The sequence below is a fragment of the Hemicordylus capensis genome, chromosome 1, assembly GCF_027244095.1.
Source record: "Hemicordylus capensis ecotype Gifberg chromosome 1, rHemCap1.1.pri, whole genome shotgun sequence".
Taxonomy (NCBI): Eukaryota; Metazoa; Chordata; class Lepidosauria; order Squamata; family Cordylidae; genus Hemicordylus; species Hemicordylus capensis.
Window position 1 is genome coordinate 70,017,942 of NC_069657.1, and position 26,232 is coordinate 70,044,173.

Genomic DNA, 26,232 nt, shown 5'->3' on the forward strand with positions numbered 1-26,232 from the left:
GTGCTGGGTTTGATAACAGTGTAGCATAGTCATCTGTCCTGTAATTTACTGTGGAGTGTGATTGCTTGACAGCAATATAATTGCTAGGATGGGGTATGCATCAACATTCCCATATGTTTGCAGCTCCAGTTTTAAATGAGAAGTGGAAAAGTGGCTTATTTATTCCACATACGCTTGCATTTTTGGTCCGACTTAAAAAACAGGTACTGTGTTGGCTCTGCGATAGCTACGAAGGCCTGCAGTTCCTCTTGGCACAGTTTCCTCAAACCAAGCAGTGCTATGCATCTTGAAGAAGAAAGTGCCAGTCTCAGGAATGTCCCTTATTCATAGCAGTGCTTTGCAGATGATGCAAAGGCACTCCTCCTTCAAGGTTCAATGGGAAGATGTAGGAACAACCCTTTGGGAATATTTTTTTTAATGGGGGCGGGGGAGAATGTGGATATTTAATTTGGCTTCTGTGTTTCATTCTTGGGTTTTAAAAGGATTTCAGAAATATAGATCGGAGGATAGCTCTGTGCTTAGACTAAAGATGAGGCTTCCAGTTCAAATAGTTGTAAATCTACTGCTGAAGTATTTCAAAATTGGGCTTGGTTGATACTCCATGCTACTGTGACTAGGCTCAGAGAAGAAAGTGATGGGAAGCCCCCTGTCTTGGTCCTCATTCCAGGGCCTTCCTGTAACTCCTGACATCCAGCCACCCACTCTGCATCTTCAGCACTTGCACACATGTGCATGCTAGGATTGCTAGCTTCAGTGGGAGGTGGAATGTTGTGTGACAGTCTGATCTGATAGGTGCTGGTGTCCTGTCCACTTCAATCGTAGAATGTCTGAGTTGGAGTGAATTTTGGAGGTCTTCTAGTCCCGTCCACCACCCCACATTTTCAGTGCAGTAGTCTGCTATAGCATCCCTGACAGATGGTTGCCCAGTCTCTGGAAGACTGCAGCAAAGCAGAACCTACCACTGCACAAGGCAGATGATTTGACTGCCAAACAGCTCTTAACAGTTATGAAATTCTTCCTAATGTCTAGCCTAAATTTGCTTCCTTGTAATTTCAACCCATTGGTTTTGGAGCAACTGAGAATGTTGGCTCCTTTTGTGTGACAGCTGTTCAGGTATTTGAAGTCATGTCTCTTTGGAATGTTCAATTCAAACCCTCCCCAGTTCGGTTCGAATTTGAACCAGCAGATCGAACCTAATGGCTGGTTCGGTTCGAATTCAAACCAGTTTGCACACCCCTAGTCATTTCTCTGTATTACTTGACTTGTGACCTGAGTCCCACTACCTTTGCAATTTATGGAAATGGCTCAAGGGAGCAAAGGTGAATCCACAATGACCAACAATATGTTCTGCACATGGGTCACAAGGGGTGGGGGGAGCTGTTGTGCTCACCTGCCATGCACCATGCCGCCATTGTCTGCCACCTGCCACTGACCTCATGGTGACTCCTAACTCACTGCTGCCATCGCCACTAGTAGTTCCCGTTATTCTGCCATGATGCAGTATAATGGGAGGCAGCTGGCAGCAGCAGTGTGTGGAGGGCCATTGTGGAGGCCAGCAGTAGGTGGGCAAGCAGCTGTGGTGGGTGAGTGGCAGTGAGCTGCCAAAAAAAATCTAAACACAGGCCACGACCGGCACTGCTTCTTTAGTGCAAGGGAATAAAGAAACAGTTGTATATTTATAATTGCATGGCCAGGAATATTATATCATACTAGTGGTACATCCAAACCTTGATTTCATTTCTAAATACTTGAATAGCCTCGAGTCCTAAAATATGTATTTGCCTCCAGATTTGAAAGCATACAACCAGATTCTGAAATATTGCTGGTTCAGATTTCATTTGGGACTTTGAACATACTGCTATGCAAAATATATGGACTGAAGTTGTATCTCGATTCCAGCACTATTCACTGTCCTGGAGCGGAATTGTCTTATTTAAGATCTGTTAAATAGGATATTGCTGGTTCGAATCCCCTCTGGTATGTTTCCCAGACTATGGGAAACACCTATATCAGGTAGCATTGATACAGGAAGATATAGAAAGGTATCATCTCATACTGCACAGGAGATAGCAATGGTCAACCCCTCCTGTATTCTACCAAATTCTACCACATGGATCTGTGGTCACCAGAAGTCAACACTGACTCGACAGCACAACTTTACTTTAAAAAGACTGTTTTAAGTTGATAAAACAAAAGAAGATTGAGACTTCATGTGTGGCACAAAATTCCTGCAGAAATAGTATAAAACTTAGTACTCTGCTTGATACATTGGGTTGAAGTTGTTCTGCTTCAGACGCTTGAAAATGGATGCAAAACACCCCAAAAGTTGACAGTATGACAGTTCATGACTTTCAGCATGTACCTGAAAAGAAACACTTTCACTAAGTAAGCAACAGTTTACATCATGGTGAAAGGCACATTTATACTATAAATATAAGTATATTTCAGGCGCAGAGCCTGACTGCCAGTGGCCTGTGTGCGGCGGCAGCAGCGGCGGCCCTGCTCACCCCACCCATCTGACGTCAGATGTGGGGGACGTGGTCTGGCTCCCGAATGGAGCTGCATGGCTCCGTTTGGGAGTTGGAGTCCGGCTGGCGCTGTGTTTGCAGCACCGGCCATTTAACTCATGAAGGGGCCGCATGGCCCTTTGGGGCGCTAGACTGGGGCTGGCACTGTGTTTGCAGCGCAGCCAGGAGCGGCTCTTCCCTGCCTTAAGGCAGGGAATAGCCACTCCTGGCCACGCCATGAACGCAGCGCTGGCCATTTAACTCCCGGAGGGACCGTGCAGCCCCATTGGGTGCTAGACTTGGGCTGGTGCACCTCGAACACAGTGGCCATTTAACTCTCAAACGGAGGCCATGTGGCCCCCACTCAGGAACTAAACCAGCACCCCTGCATCTGATGTCAGACACAGGGTGTGTGTGTGTCAGGGCCGTGAGTCATGGCCCCTGATTGGGCACGGCCCAGGTTCTTTGAACCCGTTCACCCAGTGGTGGCTCAGCCCCTGATATATTTATAATATACACATTGGGCAAAAGTCCTCTTTATTTCAAGTTGCTCCTAGGAACATGAACGTGCCCTAAAGACAGAAGAGCCTCTTGTTATACATTGAACTAACATTCTCTTTTAACTGAAGATCAAGTAACTGAGTTGGCTCTTGCAATATGTGCAGAGTGGGTGAAAATAGCAATAGCAATAGCACTTACATTTATATACCGCTCTGTAGCTGGAAGCTCTCTAAGCGGTTTACAATGATTTAGCATATTGCCCCCCAACATTCTGGGTACTCATTTTACCGACCTCGGAAGGATGGAAGGCTGAGTCAACCTTGAGCCCCTGGTCAGGATCGAACTTGTAACCTTCTGGTTACAGGGCGGCAGTTTTTTACCACTGCACCACCAGGGGCTCTTTAAATAGATTACATATGCTACTTTGCTAAATGCTAGTTTGCTAAAACACAGCATAGTGTTTGGTGTTTGCAATGTATGGCATGTAAGGCGATAAAGGTAGCATTAGCAGGTTGCATTTTTGGTTTTGCTTTGTTTAATTGATTAATGGTGATGTCAGTTTTTAATAATGTATTTCCACTTCTGTCAAAAGCTCACAGTTGTGGAAATGAGGAAGTGATGACGTTTCATGACTTGCTTCAAGATTCACATAACTGAATTGTAAGTCATTAGAACAGGGACAATGTTTTAAAATGAGTCATGAGGTGATCTAGCAAAAAATGCTTTAAAATTGTGATCTGGTAAACTCTCTCCTGGCTATATAATCTCTGTTCTGGTAGGCAATAACACTCCCACAACCCTTGGTTAAACATTCTCACAAGATTTCCTGTAGTTTTGTGGTAGGAAACATTTAAAGAAACTACTCTTAAATCGAATTTTTCCCCCATTCAGTATAAGTTTGAGGCTTTAGCTTTGACACTTGCTGAATTTGGACTTAGAGGTTTGAAAATGACTGGAAGTCATTTTCCACGGTCTATAATGTACAGGAGAGCTGGTCTTGTGGTAGCAAGCATGACTTGTCCCCTTTGCTAAGCGGGGTCTGCCCTGGTATAAAAATGTAAAAAATAAACTTTTGTTTTCAGGTTTTGCTTAAGGGGGGAAAATCTCCTAGTGAAGCTTGGCCTTTCAACCATATTATACAACAAATTTTTCTCCATGTAGCTTATTATCAGAAATGGCAATGATTGGACAAAATACTACTTGGGTTTAATTGTTGGGGCAAAACATTAGTCATCCCCCTCCTTTCCTACCTGCAGCATTGCTGGTGATACCTGGCTGCTGGCGGGCTTTTTAGCCACCTGATATGCATCTCTAGACAATATACGGAATTTAAAACAACATAAAAAACTAAAAACAGTTTAAAAGTCCACAAAATGATTTCATTAAAAAAGTTATTAAAACAAATGATTAAAAATGAATTGCAGTTAAAAACCTGTGAGAACAGGAGCGTCTTGAGGGTCTTCCTGAAAATCACAGGGAATGAGATGCTCTTATTTAAACAGGGAGCATAGTCCAAAGTCCCGGGACAGTTACAGAGAAAGCCTGGTTCCGAGTTGCCACCAAATTGAACGCCGTCTTCACCACAAGCCCTGCCACCCATTGAGATCATCCAGAGAGGCTCATCTGAAGTTGCCACCTGCTCATCTGGTGGCCACTCAGGGATGGGGCCTTCTCTGTTCCTGCCCCGAGACTCTGGAATGCGCTTCCTTCTGAAAAAAGAGCCTCCTCATCTCTGACAACTTTTTAAAAAAGTAATTAAACACTTATCTCTTCACCCCGGTTTTTACATTTGACTGCAGTTTTAAATTATTTTAAGGTTTTTATTTTCTCTGTGTTAACTTTTTATATTGTTGTAAACCACCTGGGGATAGAAGTTGGGGGTGGCAGTGAACAAATCTGATAGGTAGATAGACAGATAAATAAATGAGCTGGCTGCAACCATAACCAGACCTCTCCAGAAGATTGTAATAAGCAGCAGAGTTCAAAACATGTCCTGTTTAGCTCAGTTTTTCACTTCGTGTAAACTAACTGGGGAGTCACTTCATAATAATTTCTTTAAGAATAATGACAGTATCATGTTTTCCTTCTCTGGAAATTTTAAAGAATTTCCTCATTCTGTGATACACATAAAGCTAACAAAAGCAAAATTAAAGTGTCCAACTGTCTAGCATCATGGGTTTCAATGTTTTCAGTGAGGATAGAACTGATTTCTAGAAACATGGGAAGAAAGGTGATTGTTTATATACTATGTGGCCACAGCACTTTATAATTTTTGAAGCTCATTGCTATCCAGTAGCAGTGTTCCCTTTAAGGTGTGCTCGTGCACACACGCTCACATGTTTTTTGATGTCCACTCTGTTAATTTTCGATCTTGCTTAGGTTGAATGAGGAAGGCCCCATCCTGAATACATTTGTGCACACACACTGCCTTGATACTGCCGCCCAAACAAAATTCATTCCGCACACAGATGAAAATAATTGGAGAGCACACTGTCCAGCTGTGTATGGTGGCCCATGGCTTGGCTTTTTGGCAGTCCTGCTCTCCACTTGCTCACTTGCCTCTCTCATCAGCACCAAAAAAGGTGCAAAGAATTGGTGCAAGTGGAGCCAGGGCTGGGGAAGCCGCCTGTCCACCTCTCTCCCTCTGTCTTTGTGCAGACTAATGACGTCTCTTCTCAGTGATATTCTCTGGGCGGTGAGATCATTAGTCCTCGGCGCTGGTAAAGTCAATGAGAGTGGAGGGAGAGAGGGGTGCGGATGGGTGGCTTCCCTGACCCCATGTGTGGTGGCCATGGAGGCAGGTGGTGTGCATTCTTGGCCCCATTGGGAGCTTCCCTTCCCCCTCCGGGCAGCCCATGTTCACTGAACATAGTTGCTCAAAGGTAGTACCACCCCCGTTGATATTGCCAAGGGTATAAAACCAGAAATATGTTTTTCTTATCTGCAACTAGTAACATGTTAATATTAATACACACAATAATATATTGATTTTGGTGAGAAAATCTCTTATCTAGAAAGGGGCACCACCCATGACCCAAATGAAACAAGGCTGTAGACTAGTTCCATTGCATGAGTTTTAACAAAGAATCAAGCTTCATTCTTTGGAATTACCACCTCTTGAGTTTAGGGAAATGCTGCCAGATCATGAAGCAAGGTCCTCAACTTCTGAGCTGCAGTGCTGTGCTGCAGACTAAAGCATGCAGAATGCACCTGGTACAAGCAGTTTGCGACTGAGCCATCCTGAACACTCAAGCAGTTCTTTCCATGTGCTGTGTCAAGTATGGTGTTATCACTTGTAGCTTGCAAAAGGTCATCCTTCCACATGATTTCTGAAAGGCATCCTTATTTTTGTCATTGCAAATAAATTCTTTCCACTTGAGGTTTCTTTAAAAAAAAAAAAAAGCTTGTGAACCATGTGCTGCTTAGCGGAACTGTTCAATATTCTTTATGCTAATATTTGCATACTGATTTATGACAAAATCCAAATGGGTGCAATAAAACTGTATTTGCAACCTCATCAAATGTTAAAACGCAGTACACAATTCTTGGACAACAGCCATTCCAATTAGATTGCCTTTGCCCCCTCTCTGTTTCCAGGATGAGTCCCTGAAACTAACCAACAATGTTGGGGAAATGTCAAAATTCTTTCCTGCTTCCAACCGACTGACAGTTTTGTGGGGAGCACGCCAGCCCTCCTGACAGTTTGTCTGTCAGTTCTAGTCTGATGGGATCTGACACTTTTTTTACAGTGCACTACTCTGCTGTCCTGGCAACAACTTTTGCCTTACACTTTTAAATTGTGATAACCATCTTTGGAGTAATTTTCAGATGTTGCCTCTGGCCAAACAAAAACCCTTTTGCCTTGTCAGTGATCTAATCCTTCCAAGCCTGAACATAGAAAGGCACCTTGTCACTGCCCTAACCCGAGAGGTCATTCCGAACAGTGTTGCTAGGGGAAAGGAGGGAAGAAGCTGATGATTTCATTTGCGGGTGACCCTCCTCAGGCAGTCCTAAGCACTGTGTTGATTCCTTCAGCCCCAGATTTTTTTTCCTTCCTCTTCAGCCGGAGTTTTGTTTTCACAAGGGATGAGAGGCTATAGGATCACAGAAACTGACAATTGGTGGTCCAGTTGTCCAGTTGGAAAGTTAGCTGATTTTTGGAAGAAATGGCAGAAATGTAAAGTGCATTGTCCTTTATGTGCCTATTTGAAGAAGTAGAAGACTCTCTTCCGCTGTGTCGACGTTTTGATAGGTGACTGAGCTTGCATGCAATTTGTAGCGTGCAAGCTACACATTGCATGCTGTATCTGAATCCTTCTCTTGAAATCAGGCTTCAGGAGCTGAGGGAAAGTCTCTGAAGCACAAGTGCTCAAACTATGATCAGTGGTTTGTGGACCACCAGTGGTCTGAGCATCATCCGGGTAGTCCACACAAAGGTTACAGAACAGTTGAGATACTAATTTGCCCTGAACTTGATTTTTTTATTCTTATTCTTATTATTATTATTTCTTGTTTATACAGTCAGACAGGTGTTATTGACTGGTTTTGTTTTATCCAGACATCGAGTCCTTCCCAAGGACCTGGGATGCCAGAATTTTATTGTTAATGTTGTTGCTGTTGTTATAGATATTGTCGCAGAATATAGGCTGTTCCCAGTAAAGCTGCTTTTTGTAATTGGCTGATGGTGATTTCTGTGGCCCCTATGATGTTGAGGTGCTCTTCAAGGTCTTTTGGAACTGCACCCAGGGCGCCAATTACCAATGGGATTATTTTGGTCTTTTTCTGCCATAGCCTTTCAATTTCAATTTGTAGATCTTTGTATTTGGTGATTTTTTCTATTTCTTTTTCTTCTATTCTGCTATTCCCTGGTATTGCTATGTCAATTATTTTAACTTGTTTTTCTTTCTTCTCCACTACAGTTATATCTGGTGTATTGTGTGGCAGACGTTTGTTTGTAGTCGGAAGTCCCATAATATTTTTGCATCTTCATTTTCTTCAACTTTTTCAATTTTATGGTCCCACCAAATTTTGGCTACAGGTAGCTTGTATTTTTTGCAGATGTTCCAGTGTATCATCCCTGCTACCTTGTCATGCCTTTGTTTGTAGTCAGTCTGTGCGATCTTTTTACAACAGCTGATTAGGTGGTCCACAGTTTCATCTGCTTCTTTACAAAGGCGGCACTTGCTGTTTGTTGTTGACTTTTCTACTTTTGCTCTTATTGCATTTGTTCTTAGTGGCTGTTCTTGTGCAGCCAGTATTCAACCCTCTGTTTCTTTCTTCAAGTAACCATTCTTCAGCCATTGCCAGGTCTTGATGATGTCTGATTTTCCACTTATATTGTGCAAATATTGACCATGCAGGGGCTTATTTTCCCATTTTTCTGCTTGGTTCTTGACTTGTTCTTTCTTCTTTCTTGTAGGCCTTCTTCTTCTTCTTCTTCTTCTTCTTCTTCTTCTTCTTCTTCTTCTTCTTAGTAATAATAATAATAATAATAATAATATCTTTACATTTATATCCCACTCTTCCTCCAAGGAGCCCAGAACGGTGTACTTCATAATTGAGTTTCTCTTTCACAACACCCCTGTGAAGTAGGCTAGGCTGAGAGAGAAGTGACTGGCCCAGAATCACCCAGCTAGTTTCATGGCTGAATGGGGATTTGAACTCAGGTCTCCCCGGTCCTAGTCCAGCACTCTAACATTATGAGAGGGACATTATGAGATAACATTATGTTAATATAATGAGATAACATTATGAGATAACATTATGAGAGGGACATGCTTTGATCTGTAGAACAAAACAAAAAAGTGGCCCATTGAGACCACAAAGCAATTTTCAAGTGGTCCCCACGCACAAATGTTGTTTTTGTTGTTGTTGTGAATCTCTGCTCTAAAATACTCTGTTGCAGGGGTGGAGAGAGATGGTTACTTATCTCTCTTTTTATCTCTCTTTTTCCTACTCTGGGGCAAAAAAGATCTAGGGGTGTGATCCCCTGCTAATTAAGCAGAGAGGCACCTTTTAAAAGTGGTGATTCTCTTTATTTAGCAGGGGGAGAGTAACTGGCCCTATCTACCCCCAGCAAAGTACCTCCAGTGACTCTTGCTGGTGTTTATCTTATGTTTCTTTTTTAGATTGTGAGCCCTTTGGGGAGGGAGCCATCTTATTTATTTGTTATTTCTCTGTGTAAACCGCCCTGAGCCATTTTTGGAAGGGTGTTATAGAAATCAATCTATCAATCAAACAAACAAACAAACAAATAAAGGTAAAGGTAGAGTGTGCCATCAAGTCGATTTCGACTCCTGGTGCCCACAGAGCCCTGTGGTTTTCTTTGGTAGAATACAGGAGGGGTTTACCATTGCCATCTCCTGCACAGTATGAGATGATGCCTTTCAGCATCTTCCTATATTGCTGCTGCCCGATATAGGTGTTTCCCATAGTCTGGGAAACATACCAGCAGGAATTTGAACTGGCAACCTTCTGCTTGTTAGTCAAGCATTTTCCCACTGCACCATTTAAGGTGACTTAGGGGTATGATATTGACCCCCCAAAAAGTTGGAAGAGAGGGGATTACATGGCCCCTCACCCACCGTACCACCATTCTTCCACTGAAACTTAAAGACTTCTTTTGAGGTATTGTTCTGTTTTTTAAAAATAGATGAAAGATACTCTCAATTGCATGTAATGGAGGGCTCTTTATGCTCTTTGGTGCTCTGATTCTGATAACAAAGTACAAGAGGCATATTGCATCAGATACCGATGGTGGACTTATTATGAATGACTGCTTTTTTACATTAGATGTGACTAAGAGACCTTATTCTTTCTTATTACCCAAGTGTATTTTTAAGGGAGAAGCAGCAAGTTTTATATATGTGTTTATACAGGTGTACTCTTCTATCCAACTTGAAATTCACTTGTACTCTAAGAGTACAACATGTATTGTAAGAAAGCTGGGAACTCTGCGCACAGCGCATAATGAATCTATGGAATTCTTTGCCACGGGATGTAGTAATGGCCACTATACAAGGGGCCTAGACAAATTCATGGAGGGCAGGTCTATCCATGGCTATTAGTCTGGTGGCAAGATGCCTCTAAATACCAGTTGTGGAGGAGCCACAGCAGGAGAAAGGGAATGCCCTCACCTCTTACCTGTGGGCTTCCCAGCAGCATCTGGTGGGCCACTGTGTGAAACAAGATGCTGGACTGGGTGGGCCTTGGGCCTGATCCAGCAGGGCTGTTCCTATGTTCTAAGTACTGTACCGCTAGAATTACTGGTTAGCATTACTGCATGTCCTTTTAAGTTCTGAGTTGGCACAGGGCATTATTCTGGGTAGTTCTCAAGCAGATCACAAAACTGCTCAAACAGAATGGTTAAAAGTAATTCCTCAAATTGTATGCAGTCTGACCCTTAAGCTACAGCTGCAAAGATGCCTAAATTCCTGTTGTAAACCACTTTGAATGTCACTGAGGCAGAAATGTGGTACACAAATTAAATTTGACTTGACTGATCTTATCTGCAAAATAAACCTCTACTAGTCGTGGTGCAGCCGGGAAATGCTTGACTAACAAGCAGAAGGTTGCCGGTTCAATTCCCCACTGGTATGTTTCCCTAAATATGGGGATCACCTGTATCGGGCAGCAGCGATATAGGAAGATGCTGAAAGGCATCATCTCATACTGCAAGGGCGGAGGCGATGGTAAACCCCTCCTGTATTCTACCAAAGAAAACCACAGGGCTCTGTGGGCGCCAGGAGTGGAAATCGGCTTGACGGCACACTTTACCTTAGTTTGCTCTTCCAAGAAGGCATCTTGTTTGTGGCCTTTTCCCAGGCTGAATTCCTTCATTCAATATATATCCACAAAATCCACTAGCCCTCAAAGTTTTACTCTCTTTGCCCACACACTCCTGTGGCCTAAAGGAGGTGGGGTGGAAGAGCCAACCTTTAGAAAGGTTCCATGCCTCAGAGTTGTTGTTACTCACTTTAGGCAGCCAAATATGGTGGCTATTATACAGACCTGCTTTCATTATTTGTGTATCCCTTGGGACCAGGCTCCATATTCCCACCATGACCCTTCTGCCATATCCTACAACAGTTTCTGTCACCTTTGACCTTTTAGGGACATGGTCTCTTAGATGCACAGGGCTTTCACTTAGGCCCATCATATTTCCCCCCAGTGTGTTCCAGTTTCTCTATTCTCTCCTAATGCCTCGTACACAAATTAAAGCTCAAATACATGACAAGCACACATTTTAGAGCTTTTTAGCAGCATTTATTAAACATGAAATAGAATGACACACTCCAGGATACCAATTCCCAAATACCAGATTAAAATTTTAAAGCAGATTGCTGCAAAATAGCTGCTTCTGCTGATGAGCCATTTGATGATTAGCGTATAAAGGCACAAAAAGGGAAAATGAGGCAGTTTAGCGCCGTATATAGCATATAGTCCTGTATTTCAAAAGTCGATTAGAAAACGTTCCAGCACTCCCATTCTTTCTCCCAAAGTGAGGAGTTTTCAGTTCTGCAAGCCCTTACAAATGAATAACTCTGACTAGAAACTGCTGTAGACATGATTTCAATATAGTAGCATCTTAAATACTCCTCACCTGGATTACATTTTTATATGCACCTGAGTGTAAAGAAGAGAGAGTGAATAGTGAGATGTTAGGCTTCTCGCTTTATCTGTGATATGGTTTGAAATAAAGCCACTTCTCAATCTATCTGGAATGCTAATTTGGTTTAAAAAACAAAACAAAAATCTAGTCCCCTCTCTGAGTCGTCATATTTTGTCCAGGGCACAAGTATTTCCCAGGCATCCATTGTTGTGTGCGAAAGCATTTCTCTACCAGAGATATTAAGACATTTTCCTCTTTGTTCTCAGGGGTGGACATTGATCCTATGACGCATGCCCGGAAGAAACAGCTCCTACTTCTGAAACACTCAGCTGGTTCTGCTGGCCAAGCTTTGTCACCGATTCACGGTGAGAGAATGGATAGGACTGAGGCGGAGGATAGCGAGCAAGGAAATGGCACTGAGGGGCGAAACTGCCAAACTGGATTTGCAGGCGTGAATAAAAGCAGGAACTTGCAGGAACTCAGAAAGACGTACCCACTGAGGAAACGTCTCAATTCATCCGTGGATAAAAAAACATGCTCCGTGCTCCTCACTAGACTGGAGGATGTCGCCGGATCACTGTCAGAGGAGACTCAGAGTGGGGTGAAAAGAAGCCTCTCCAGTTGTATGGACAATTTCAGGCCTGCCTGCTTCCCAGAACAAGTTCAGGTGGTGGCAGCAGGGACAAGGGATTCTTCTGTGGGGAAATGCACAATCTCTTGTCCAGGAACTGAGCAGGAGGGACATGATGCCTGTCTCTCAACACCCAGGAAACGAAGGCTAGCCTCCCTGAATGCAGAGGCAGTGAATAACCTGCTTTTTGAACGGGATGATGGCTTATTGTCTGGCAGGCGGTTTCGGAAAGATTCCCCCAAAGTCGGTGGAGTTTGTTGCACTAAAAGCATATGTTGCAAAACTCAGGGCACTTGGCCCTTGCTGGAAAAGCCAAGCTCTAAAACAGTGAAGGGAAAGAACCAAAACAGATCAAGTCAGAAGTGTGCTCCTTATGACCTGTCGTTAGATGATGTCTTTGAAGGGAAAAGGCGGGAGGACAGTGGGAATTCCTACCATCCAGTTCCAAAGAGATTGGCCAGTCTCAATGCCGTCGCATTTCTGAAACTGACCCATGAGAAAGACCAACCGCTGAAGCTGAGGAGTAAATCGACTGGAGAAAGCAAGTCTGAAAACCACTGTTCCAAATCGAAGCTCAAGTGGGCCAAAGCGAACAGGAAAAACTGTGTGAAATCCAAAAAGGAAACTTCCACTATAAAAACAGAGGGTCAGCATGGCTGGCAAGGAGTGACCGAGGGTGCGTTCAGCAAAACAGCCCATCAGGATTCTCCTAGAACCTATGGGAAAACTGAATCTATCAATTATGAACCGCTGTCTAACTCTTGTGAAGGCACAGAGAGTTTCTACCACAGACTGCCTTTGCTTATGGGTGGACAAGCTTCCATGAAGCCTGAATATGGAAGACCTGGAGAGAAATCGCCTACCCCCAAGCAGGAATTTCATCAGCCTTCTTTCCCAGTACCTCAGTTCCATCCTTTGCCAGTGCCGGGAAATCACGCAGATTGTGGCTGTCTCTATGAATCATCGGACTTGACTCCATTGAATAGGTTTTATGTTTATTATGGCCAAAGTGGATACAGTAGTTACACTCACTGCTCAGTTTACTCAAAGGATGAGCTATCGCAGGCAACGGGTTGTGAGGGGCTTTTGCTGTCTCCGGGTTCTTTACCATCAGATCCCTCATTTCAGCCGTTTCATTGGTGTAACTCTCCGTACTGTTGCGGGGAAGGAACAGCGATTAACAGTTACAGCCTCTGTGGAGTTATGCATGTACCAGAAAGCAGAATTGGTAGTGTGCATACAGGACGGAACAGCTACCCTTATAAGATGCCTTTTGCAGCAGGTAAGTGCTAAACACACACACACACGCACACCATGTTTAACTTAACTTGGCAGCTTCTACAGAACTGCAAGATTTAATGTGCAAAGTGGTTTCATGGTTGCCAGCATTTGCCAGTCGAGAGCAAATTAGCTGTGTCTGATTGTATGCTGAGATACCATGCTGGCCTTTGTGAGGTCAAAATTATGCAAACCTCTCCCCCGCCCCCCATTCTTATTTCACAGGCAAAGATGGAGGCAGGGAAGTGGCAAATCCAACAGAATCTGCTTCCCTAAAGCAGCTGCATCACCTCTCTTTCAGGGAGAGCCTGCTTGTACATACTGTCCTTTGATTACTGTCCATAGCTCAGGGTCTCCTGCAAGTCTACAGCTTGATCAGTTCACTTGTGTGCTTAGTAAAAGAATTGCAAGATGATTTTATTTTCTTTGATTCACATGGGGAGTATTCCTTGTGAAACATTTCTTCACGTGATACTAGCTTCTCTTTGCCACAAGAGATGACAAACTTTTAGCTACTGGCCTGTCTAGGAATTTGGCCTTGGGTTCCTTACCAATGTATGAGCATGGAAAACAGCTTTTGGGGGTACAAGTGGTAAGAGGGTTCAGGGACATGGCAGCTACTCTAGCTCCGCATACCTGGCTGAAAGTAAAGGCTTGAAAATACATGCATGGCACAGCTAGTGATGCAGAACTGGAATGTGGGGGACCTGAAGAGGATGAGCAGAGTCTACTGTGGGAAGTGGATTAGGAGGCATGTTCATAATCTTGTCCCACCCTTCCTCTCTGCAGCTCAGGGTGGCATACATGCTCTTCTCCTGCATCTTAACCACACAACCACCTTATAAAGTAGATTAGGTTGAGAGATAGTGACTGGCTCATAGTCATCCAGTAAGCTTCATGACAAAGTAGGGATTAAATATGGTTTTCTCCAGCCCTTTTCCAGTAGTGCTGATGACTGCATCATACTTAGTGTCTCATTGTTAGAGGGAAGAGTGTTGCAAGTAAGTAGGGGGTACATGAGGTTTTTCAGTCTATGCAAACAAATTTCCCACAGTGCAAATACCCCATTATCCAGTCCTGACACCTGTGATATAGGTGTTTAGAAGTAGCAGTCCTCTGCAGATGTTACACAAAAGGTGCTCTACTCAAGTAGAGGGTCAAAAACGGGGGTGGGAATCCTGCCCTGGCCCAGACAGTCATCCCTGTCAGTCTCCCACCCACAGTTAAAGCGGTGTTCATATGAAGAGGCAAACACCACTTCAGTGGTGACAGATGTTTCCATCAGGGGCATAGGGAGCTTTGTTGCAGCCGGAGGACAAAGTTCTCCAGCGGCTCCCCCGTCCTCTAGGTTTTACTGTGCGTATGCCCCCCCCGCCACACCCCCTGTGTCTTATGTCAGACGCAAGGGAGCGGGCCAGTGAACAGGGCCCGTCAATCCCGGAAGAGCTTCTCTTCCCATCGGCAGTTCATGGAGCTCCTATTCCTGCCTTCTCGAGGAGGCAAAGAAAGGAGCTCTCTGTCAGCAATTCTACAAACCGCTGATGGGGAAAGGGAAGTTCTGCTGGGGCTGACGGACCCTGTTCTTGACATTGGCCCCGCCCCCTTGAATCTGATGTCAGATGCAGGGGCAGGGCTAATACCCAGGAGATGGACCATTCGGACCCTCTCCCATCCCTCCCCAGTCAGTGTTCCATTGAAACGCTGGCTGGCTGGGCTTTCCTCCCCAACACAGCCTGTGTTTCAGTGAAACACTGGTTAGAGAAGAGAGCGGCATACCTCGCACTCTCAGCCGGTGAGTACTTCATTCACCGGCTAGGTGTGGAAGAGGGCGCCCTTTGCAAGGGGCAGCCTTGATGGCTCCCCCAGACCCTGGTAACCAGGGGACAATCGTCCCCGCTTGCTCAGTGGTCCTTATGCCCCTGGTTTCCATGTTGTATGTCTGATTGGGGTTGAATGTCCCTCACCCCTAGAAGCATTTAGAGAAGTGTTGTGGGGTTATGATGTTCATTCAGCTCCCTTAAAAATTCATTTGAATGGAATTCTGCTTTTTCTTTCTGTATATCTCATGCTGTTGTCCAGCTGCCTCTCAAGCTGCAGTTTACAAGCCATTTTGGCTAGAGTGGGGAAAACCCTGTTCACTTCAGGATTATATAACTTGGGAAGTTCAGGGAGACATACTCAGTTCTTCCTTCTCACTACTTCAACCCCCACCCACTTGTCCCTACAACAGTCCTGTGAGGTAGGTTGGGCTGAGAGAGTGAGACACGCAGTGAGCTCATTCCTGGGTGGGGATTTGAATTGGGGGCTTCCTGGTTCCAATCTGACACTAACCACTGCTCATTAGGAAGATTTGAGTTGCATAGTTGATACAGTGAAGATCACTGAGTAGCTGGGCATTCTTTCCCAGACATCTGATTGGAGATTTCTGTCAGCAAGGACTTACTCCGCTCTTGTCAGGAGAGAAACTGGCCCGTGGTGGGGTGGGTGGGGTGTATAATTTGTTGACACTTTTTCTCTCCAGGATACTCTTATTTTAGCTTTATAATCTAGCCTATCTAAATGGCTCAAAAGAGACGGTAGACGTCTTATGCAAGGATTGTCTTGATCTTGAAAAGTGTGATTTAAATAAGCTGGGCTTGTATCTAGGAAACATCTTTTTCCATAAGAAAAAATTATTCTGGCATCTAAGAATTTTGAAATATCTTTCAGCCTGTTCAACAAGCATGCTTCCTGATGGTGCCAGTTTTCTAGAGCATCTGTATATAGAATTTACAACCAGTCCAGGGGAGCCAGAAAACATCATGGCTATGGACTTGGGCCCATGCTGCACCAAGGAAATCGAATAAATAAATAATAAGGTAGCCAGATGGTATAATTCAGTGCAGTCCCTCACTATCCTATGTGGGTACTGTTCTCTAGTTTGTGGAGTAAGGGCAGGTATGCCAGTAATATTTCTGCAAGATACTGCACACTCAACATCCTCTTCTCCCATTTTCCTTTGCTGAGAAGCCAGTAATTTACCAACAGAAGAGGACAAAGAAAGAGATGATGATAAAGCAGCCTTGAGAATAGGTACCCAAATGTTACTAGCCCACTTGTCTACACACACTGGTTGGCTATTGAGCCTGAAGAGACAAAATGTATTGAAAAGCTTCCTTGCCTGGACTCTTCCTCCACTCTGTTGATTAGGCTGGTAGCAGTTTACAAGCCTGTACTAAGGATTATGGCTGGGGTTTGAGGATTCCTCAACATGCAGTCTAGTGCCTCTCTAGTGTACTGAGGGCTATGCTATTTCTTGGCCTCAGGGTGCATTAATGGCATTCCAGAAGTCTCCCTGACTTGCAGAACAGTTTTTCAAGTGGTAGGAAGGGGCTGCAGTCCAGAGGGGGCACTCAAAAGCCACACATGTACAAGCACTCTGTGTGACCAGTAGGGGGAGGCCAATTGTTGAGTGGAGAAGTAAAGTTGAATGAGATGCCTTGTTCTGTATCACCTACTTGCTTCTTGTGCCCCTCTCACTAAAATTGCTCTTGGCTGAATTGCAGCTCCCTTATTGGAAAAAGAAAATGCTCAAAAGGCACTACTGTTAAGAGAGGGACCTTCTATCCCCTTGTGGGACCTTGTAAGCATGAGGCAGTTTCCCAAGAAAGTCACAACCCCAGGCTTAAACTTCAGCTGAAATAAATTGTTTTATTGAGTACCAAACTAGAGGCTTGACTAGTGTTAATGAGACACGCAAGATGTACATGTGTCGGGGCTTAATGCTTTACCTCTGCTATGAGTGTGTGAATATGTGACTATGGCCACATATAGGCAGGAACAGGGAGGAGAAGTGGTGGTGGATGGTCTGCTTAGTGGAGGAAATGAGAGATCTGATGAGTTGGGGAAAGAGCAAGGGAAGAGATGAGGTAGGACCAGGGGCAGGGAGCAGAAGAAACCTGGGAAGGTTCGGGGAGAGAAGCCAGTCAAAGGAACCAGAGGTTGGGAGGAAGGAAACCCGAAAGAGTTTGAAGAGAGGAGGGATCAGTTAGAGAACTGGCAGGTAGGGGTGTGCATGGAACAGATTCTGGTGGTTTGATTTGGATTTGAACCAGACCGCCAGGCTGCGAGCCGGTTTGGTTCGAGGGGATGCTTGTAAAGGGGAATCTGGTGCGGATTCCCCTTTACGAGCAAAGGGTGGACCAACCATGCAAATGTCAGGAAGCTGTTGGGAACCAGGAAGTAAACTCTGAAAAGAGGGCAGGTCCCTGTACTGCTGGGGGCCACTTTCAGGAAAAGAGTGGGGCATTCCAAAGCTGCTGGGGTTCTGTTGATTTGTGGGGGTCACCTGTACTGAAAGGGACACCCAAGGGATGTCCCTGGCCAGAAAAATGATTGAAGGGTTATCCATTGGGCTTTGCCCTGCATCTTTCATGGGAAGGCACACTTTATTTATTTATCAGGGCGGTTTACATTAAAACAAAACAATTAAAATCAATTAGCAGTTAAAAACAGAGGCTATAAAACACCATAAAACAATTGCAGCTAAAACATTCAAAACAGATTAAAAACCCTGAAAAACTTGGTTAATAGTTGCCGAGGCTGACTCCTGGGGGAGAACGATGGGTTTCAGAGTAGTAGTGAGTCAAGAAGATAGGATTTCCTCTACGACAGAGGTAAAATGTTGAGTTTAAGTATATGTAGCTTGTTGGTTCTGAAGGTTTGTATTCATGAGCCGTGACTTGATGACTCGAGCGCCAAGGTCAGGCGTGCAATAACCTGGTTGGGTAAAGGGAGAGTCATGGCCACCTTGCCTTGGGGTCTCAAGCACCAGAGCTTCTATAGGGGAGAGTCTGTCTTTGGATATTAGGGTCCCCGGTTTGGACTTCTACAAAGCAAGGAACTGCAGCTGCGCTCCCTCCTGGGCTAGTCTCCCTGGGTCACATCCAGCTACAGTGTCCAGCACTGTCTAACTCCCGGGTCCTTCTGGGAGCAGGCAGGGCCAGACTGTGCACCTCTCTAGGGCGCCGGGAGATGTACACAGAAGCCCAATTCTGGACCTCCTGACACCTAGCAATGAAGCCTGCAAAGTAATCCACTCCTCTGACAGCATGGCTGCACACTTCATGTTGTAGATTTCTGATATACACACTGACTCCTCCTCCTTTGTTTTTCTGTGTCTGTCTTGAAACTATGCAAGGACGCCTCTGGAGACATAGCTGTGGTAGAGCACATGCTTTTAAGTCCCAGTTTCAGTCCCTGGTGTTCCCTGTTAAAATATTTCAGGTAACTGGACTGTCTACTCCAGGTGGAGTAGACAGACCTGGGCTTTATAGACCGGTAGTCTGGCTTTATATAAGACAGCCTTAATTGCTAGTTTCTGCGTAGCTGTGCTCTAGCTATATGTATATATTCTGGATCTTTTGCCTGCAGTGTGTAAAATGTTGATCCCAACTCTTAAAAACATTTCTCACACTTGCTGTGTTAGGAAATTCCACACTGGTACAGCTAGTAGAAAAACTGCAGGGCTATAAAATTCTCTGTCTAGTAATAACTGTTATTTACAGAATTAGTCAATACAGGGGCATAATTTCCTGTACCTGAGATGGCAGCTGCCTCTATGGAATCACTTTCTGGCTGTGCACAGTCATGCTGTGAAACAGTTTTAAGATTCTCAGGAAAGGATAACTAATCCAATTAAACTGCTGGGCAATCTTAGGTAGATGGAGGAAGTGTTTAAACTAGGACTATGGGATGAGATGGGCTTTATTACTTGTTCCAGGAAGATATTGCAAGTCAAAAGGGAGCATGTGAAGAAGAGTTTTGTTTATGTTAATAAATATCTACTTGCTATCATTACGCAGTGTTTCCTCTTTGGATAAATTTATGTTCTTCATTTGCCTTACTTGCAAAAAGGGGTTATTGCAGTGATCACGTACCAGATTCAAAAAGTCAGTGCCTATTTGCCCGCAGTGCAGAGTCTGTATGAAGAGCAGTGCCTCAAGTCAGCAAGGTTATGTTATATTTCAAGGACTTCGCTAGTTGTAGTTTATTATGCAGAATGTTTAGTTCTATAGTTATTGTTTTGAAATAATGCAAGAAAATAACCTAATCAATTATCATCTTTGTAAAAGTGATGAATTCCCTCAAAAAGATTTATGTCATTTTACCCTAGATAAAATAGGAGGTTCAAGTAATCGTTGGACCATGGACAGCTGCTAATTGGTTCACTAGCCAGGGAGCCCTGCCTTCAGATGCCTCTTACATTTGACAAGCATTTGCATCCTTCTAGTCAGCACAAAACGTAGAGGAGAGGGGAGCCACATGGGTGGTTGCAACCATCTCTGCACCACCTATTACTGAGTCAGATCATAAGTAACTGGGGCTGTGGGTGTGATTACCTCACTTTCCCCTTCCGGAATATACCTCATTCTGGTATGGAGCTATCTTTGAGGTTATATCAGGGAGAGCACCAAGAGACTGACAGTGAGCATCTTCCATGGTAGAAGAGGTAAAGGGCCTGTATCCTATTTCCCCTGTCCTTGCCCCTAGACTTGCTTGCCAGTCAACTGAACATGTGAAACTGCCAGTGTGGTGTAGTGGTTAGAGCACTGGACTAGGACCAGGGAGACCCGTGTTCAAATCCCCATTCAGCCATGAAACTAGCCGGGTGACTCTGGGCCAGTCACTTCTCTCTCAGCCTAACCTACTCCACAGGGTGGTTGTGAGGAGAAACTTAAGTATGTACTTAACCACTCTGGGCTCCTTGAAGGAACAGCGGAATATAAAATGTAAAAAACAACAAAACAACCACCATAATGAAATTTTTTAAAGGTACGTTGCCACCTACACTGTGGCATTCTTGGGATTTGTGGAATATTTACAGTATATTTGACCAGTGTCAGTTGACTACACAATTGACTGGCTTGAGAGTCTCATGGTGATATTAAATGTGAAATATTTAGGTTATATGCTTGCCTTACAGATGTGGACTTGCATTCAGAGTTAAGCAAGATCAATTTGTATTTGTCTTCTGAGAGATGTGTGGAAAAAGTATTTCCTAGCTTGGATATATTGTTGTGGTGATTTTGTGAGGCTTGTGAAGGGAAACCAGAGTTCTCTTTATTTATCTATCATATTTTTATACCGCCTGATATATTCAATTCAAGGCAGTGTAAAAAATTTAAAACATAAAAGTCACAGATTAAAAGCCACAAAACACAATGAAAACAATAGCATAAAACAGCTATTAAAACAAATTATTAAAATCTTTATATATATTTATCTAATGCATACCCATCGTTAGTCCCATGCATGGCAGCTCTCATGAGAGTTTGCGAAGCGCTTCCTGGATAGAAATGGGGACAGGGAAGAAAATTGTGTTGGTAGCTGGCCGGCAGGCAAAGAAAATGGTAGTGAATGGTAGCAGCCAGCCAAAGAAAACGACAGCAGTGGGGGTGGGAGAGGAGGAGGAGGAGGCGGCAAGCAAAAAACGGTGGTGGGGAGAGAAAGTGGCAACAGGCGAACTAGAGGCACAGATGCTCTGCGCCCAGCTAGTTATAATTAAAAGCCTACAAGAACAGGTGAGTCTTGAGGGTCTTCCTGAAAACAAACAAACAAAGAAGAAGATGCTCTTATTTCGGCAGGGAAAGCCCCAGGGCAACCACACAGAAAGCCCGGTCCCAGGTCGCCCCCAGACAGGTCGGCAGCAACCATAACCAGACCTCTTCACCCTGAGTCCAAGCTGTTAAGAGTTTTATAGGTGATGACCAATACTTTATATTTTGCCCGGAAACATATCAACAGTCAGTGCAGTTGTTTTAAAATCGTTGTTATGTGGCCCCTTCATGTTGTCCTGGAGTCGGCTGCTGCATTCTCTACCAGTTGTATTTCCAGACTATGTACAAAAGCAGCCCTAAGTAGAGTGCATCATAGTAGTCAAGCCTGGAGGTCAGCAGCATATGTACCACTGTTTTAAAGTCATTTACCTCCAGAAATGGACGTAGCTGATAAAAAGCGCTCCTGGACACTGCTTCAACCTGAGAAACCAAGGGGAGCTTGGGGTCCAGGAGCACTCCCAAGCTGTGTTACTGATCTTTCAGGGGGAGTGTAACCCTATCCTGTACAGGCAGATCTAAACCATCTCTCAAGTCCCAACCCCCACAGTCAGTACGTCCATCTTATTTGGATTCAACCTCAGTTTGTTATCCCTCATCCAGTCCATTACCACCTCCAGGAAGGTATTAAGGGAAGATATTAAATAGCCATTTCCTGATGAGGTCAACATGGAGAAATAGATCTGGGTGTCATCAGCATATTGATAACAATGATCTCTCCCAGCGGTTTCATGTAGATATTAAAGAGCATTGGAGACAGTATGGAGCCTTGTGGAACTCCACACTTTAGTTCTCGCTTTGCAGAACAGTCTCCAAGCAACACCATCTGGAATCTACAGAGAGGTGGGAACGGAGCCACTGTAAAACAGTGCCACCCAATCCCACCTCCCTTGGGCAGTCCAGAAGGAAACCATGTTCGATGGTATTGAAAGCCACAGAGAGATCCAAAAGGATCAGCAGAGTCACACTCCCTCTGTCAGTAGCCACTTGGAGATCATTGATCAGGCCAACCAAGGCAATCTCAACCCCGTAGCCCATACAAAAGCCTTGAAATGGGTCTAGATAATCTGCATCATCCAAAACTGCCTGGAGCTGAGAGGCCAACACCTGCTCAGTCACCTTGCCCAACCATGGAAGCTTAGAAATAGGTCTGTAATTAGCTAACTCGGAGGGATCCAATGCAGCTTTCCTAAAAAGTGGTCTAATAATAGCCTCTTTAAGACAAGGAGGCATCCTGCCCTCCCTCAGACAAATATTTATAACATTTACTAGACCCTCTCTGATATTATGATTACCAGATGAGCTAAGCCAAGTTGGGCAAGGGTCAAGATAACAGATTGTAGGACGCACAGTCTGAAGCAGTTTGTCCACTTCCTCAGGAGTCACAAACTGAAAATGATCCAATCTAATCCCATTAGAGGAGTTGCTGGACACCTCCACAGTAGACTTTGCAGTAACTGTGGAATCCAGTTTGGCCTGAATATGAGAGACTTTATCAGCAAAAAAAATCATTAGAAACACCACAGCAAGTAACCGATGGTTCCAAGTTTAAATTCAAGGGGGAAGGGTAGAGCAATTGTAGATTAAAAGGTTTAATTTGAAGCCCTAAATTCTACTTTGTGCAGGGAAGACCTGCCAATTAGCCTTATGATGAACTTTTTTTATAAATGCTACAATTGTTGTGCTGGATCAGATTACCTAACTGAGCATTCACTCTCTGTCACTGGCCAGCCAGATGCCCGGAAGGAGGTCAGAAACAGGGCAAGATGGTTCTGTCACTCGTTTGTCACGGCAGCTGATGCTCATCACTGTACACTCTCAAGATGAAGGTTGTACTTCATGTAGCTTCAGTTGTGCAGTTGTACCTGTGTTCATCTGATGCTTCTTAAAAAGCCCTTTATATCAGCACTATGGTCATGACAATATTCTTTGGTAGTGAATTCTGCAGCTTTGTCTTATGGGTGTGAAGTATGTCTTCTGTCTCAAAAACCTGCTGCTTATCACTGAATGATCCCAAGCTCTTGAATTTTTGAGAGACTGGATATTTTTTATATTTTTCTTCACACCATCTGTTTGGGATTTGGGGTCTCTTCTGGTTCCTTCCCACCTTACTCCTAGTAAAGTAAAGTGTGCCATCAAGTCAATTTCGATTCCTGGCGCCAACAGAGCTCTTCGGTAGAATACAGGAGGGGTTTACCATTGTCTCCTCTCACACAGTGTGAGATGATGCCTTTAAGCATCTTCCTATATCACTGCTGCCCAATATAATACCAGCGGGGATTCGAACCGGCAGCCTTCTGCTTGTTAGTCAAGCATTTCCCTGCTGCACCACTTAAGGAGACCTTACTCCTACCCCCAGCTAAATTGCTTGACCTGTTCTAGCCCATCACTAATCCATTGGTGTAAATATATAGTGAGGTTGAGTTATTCGCAAATGCAGCATCCTCCATGTTTCCTTGCTCTTCTCAAGCAGGCATATAGGTTATAGACCGGGGTGAGCAATAAATTGTGGCTGGGGATGATGGGAGTTGTAGTTCAACAACAGCTGAAGAGCCAAGATGCCCACCCCATTATAGAGTGGAGAGAAGGAGCTTGCTGAATTGTCTAGATCAGTGGCTCCTAGCCACTGAATAATGGACCAAACTCTTAATCATGTTTAGGCTTTTGCTAGTCCCGTAGTTGAGATTGGGCAGGTCGCGTGGTTTTGTGTTTGTTTGTTTTTGCAGCTGTATAATATGATCCATTCATCTTCTGCCAATAGTGATCCACATAAGATGCAATACAGGAGAGGAGATGATGCAGCCATTCCCCAACTAATCATGACTCTGAGGCTGAGTTGGCTGTTGCAGGGTTATTACAAGAGCGTTCCCCACCTACATCCTCTCATTACTAGCTTATAGTATCACGTGGACTTGTTGGTTGGAAATTCATTTTGAACATCTATCAGTGGCTGGTGATTACTTGTATGTGACCTGTGACTTACTCAGATGCCCAGACATTGTCCTTAACCCCCGGCCAATCAACAGTTTCTAGGCATAATTCTTTAAGGATGTAGAGTTGTTTCATTTCCCCGCTCAGTTGTCCAAAAACAGAAAACCCAAAGCTGAGTTGAAGTAAGCTGCATTGTACACAGGAGTTCAATGGCTTGGTGCTGCCTTGAGTACCTAGTTGAACATTCTGCTTTGCTAAGTCATACTTTTGAGAGGGCTCCCTTCAAATATTGTACTGTGATGTATTTTGCATTTATCTTCCAGCCTTTAAAATGGATTTGAGGGTCAAGCTGGTGCTCGAGGCTAAAATGTAGAATTCTACCTGAACATGCACACTAATTTCATTCCGATATCTCTGCTTAAGGCAGAGAGGGGCTTGATTTGCAGGTAATGCCCCCCCACACACTCTCCTTCCTGTTTAGTGCAAATCATAGTTTGCTGTAGCATCTGAACCAGTCGCACAGCAAGCTCTGTGACGGCTCAGAGACTAGCTGCCACCACCAACCTTTGCGGCTGCCCCACTGCCACTCGCTTGCAGCAGCTATGCCCCTTACATCAATGTCAGGTGCATGCTGATGCAGGAAACGTAGCCAGCACCAGGAGCAAATTCTTTCTTGTTTGCTTTCTCCCTCCCTCCCTCCCTGCAAGAGAGAGAGAAAACACTTATCAGTGAATGAAGTGCTTGCAAGCTGGAAGGGACCAGCAGGCCACATCCCCCCTCTCTCACCCACGAGCACTTTGTTTGCCAGCTGGGTGCTCTCTTTCTCCTGCTCAGAGCAGAAAGAACACCCAGCCAGCGAACAAAGCACTCACCGCTGGGAGTGGGTGAAGGGCCATTCATCATTCCCAGCCAGTGGACGCTAAGTTCATAGGCTGGGTTTGAGAGGAGGATGAAGGGGTTCCCTGGGGAAAGCGCTAGGGGTGCTGTGGTGACCCCCCCCCAGGACCCTGGCAGCCCATGGACATTCCTCACCCCCTTGTCCAATGGTGGCTACACTCCTGGTCTGAACCAAGAAACTATGGTTTGCACTCGCCTTCCTGATCAGAATTGGAAACCACAAATTCTGGCTTAGAGGGCATGTGCAACGGTAGTTTGCTGATTCAGATGTAACGGCAAACTATAGCAATAGCACTTAGCACTTACATTTATATACCGCTCTATAGCCGGAGCTCTCTAAGCGGTTTACAATGATTTAGCATATTGCCCCCAACATTCTGGGTACTCATTTTACCAACCTCGGAAGGATGGAAGGCTGAGTCAACCTTGAGCCCCTGGTCAGGATCGAACTTGCAACCTTCTGGTTACAGGGCGGCAGTTTTACCACTGCACCACCAGGGGCTATAGCCTGATTCAGACATGCTGTACAAGTATACAGATGTCTCTACGCTCATCAGGGGTGTAACTATAATAGGGCAAGGGGAGACAGTTGTCTGGGGGTCCACTGCCTTGGGGGGGGCCCCCCAGAGGCTAGTCACATGACTGACTACCCAAGCCGCGCACCCACCCGGGCTTCCTTCAGTTGTATTCATCCTCTAAAATGGATGTGGGTGCTAAGACCTGGAGCTACCAGAACAGCATGTCTTTCTCTACTACCATTAAGTGACTTGCATCATCCACAATTTACAAAACCTTTTAAAAAATAATTTAGGATGATGTTCTGTTGTGGCATATAGGTTATACATATATATCATATATATATAAATTTTACTATGCTTTTTGTTACCACTATTCAGCCTCATTTAAGATTTCTTTACTTCATGAGCTGCGCTTCAGGCGGGGGGTGGGGGCATTTTAAAATCCTCTCTCTGGGCCCACTCCAACCTTGCTACGCCCCTGACACTCATGTATGTGTTTGTGTGAATGATTGTACCTGTGTCCATTTTAAAAGTGAACCTGGATACAGACCCTTCAAGTGCATGGTACAAATAGGAAGTGTACTTCTGTACCTGGGTATACTGTACACTTGTCGTACAAGCGCTGAACATAATGCGTGCATTACTTACGTTTGAACAAGAAATCGGAGAGAATTGGGAGTGGCAAGCGGGGTGGGGGCACTGGAGCTCAGGGCTTATTCATGTAACACAATGATATGGCTGGTGTGTTGCCTGTGAACCAAGA

The 26,232-nt window shown here is 44.6% G+C and overlaps 1 protein-coding gene across 3 annotated transcripts in view; it reads left to right on the top strand.

Annotated features, from left to right (window-relative positions):
- Positions 1–26,232, top strand: part of BAHD1 (bromo adjacent homology domain containing 1) — a 92,692-nt gene that overhangs the window by 46,919 nt on the left and 19,541 nt on the right. For all 3 annotated transcript variants that reach the window (XM_053283495.1, XM_053283494.1, XM_053283493.1), the window contains exon 2: positions 11,886–13,532. In XM_053283495.1, coding sequence (XP_053139470.1) covers positions 11,903–13,532 — 1,630 coding nt within the window. In that variant the 5' untranslated portion in view covers positions 11,886–11,902. The remainder of the gene's footprint in view (positions 1–11,885; positions 13,533–26,232) is intronic.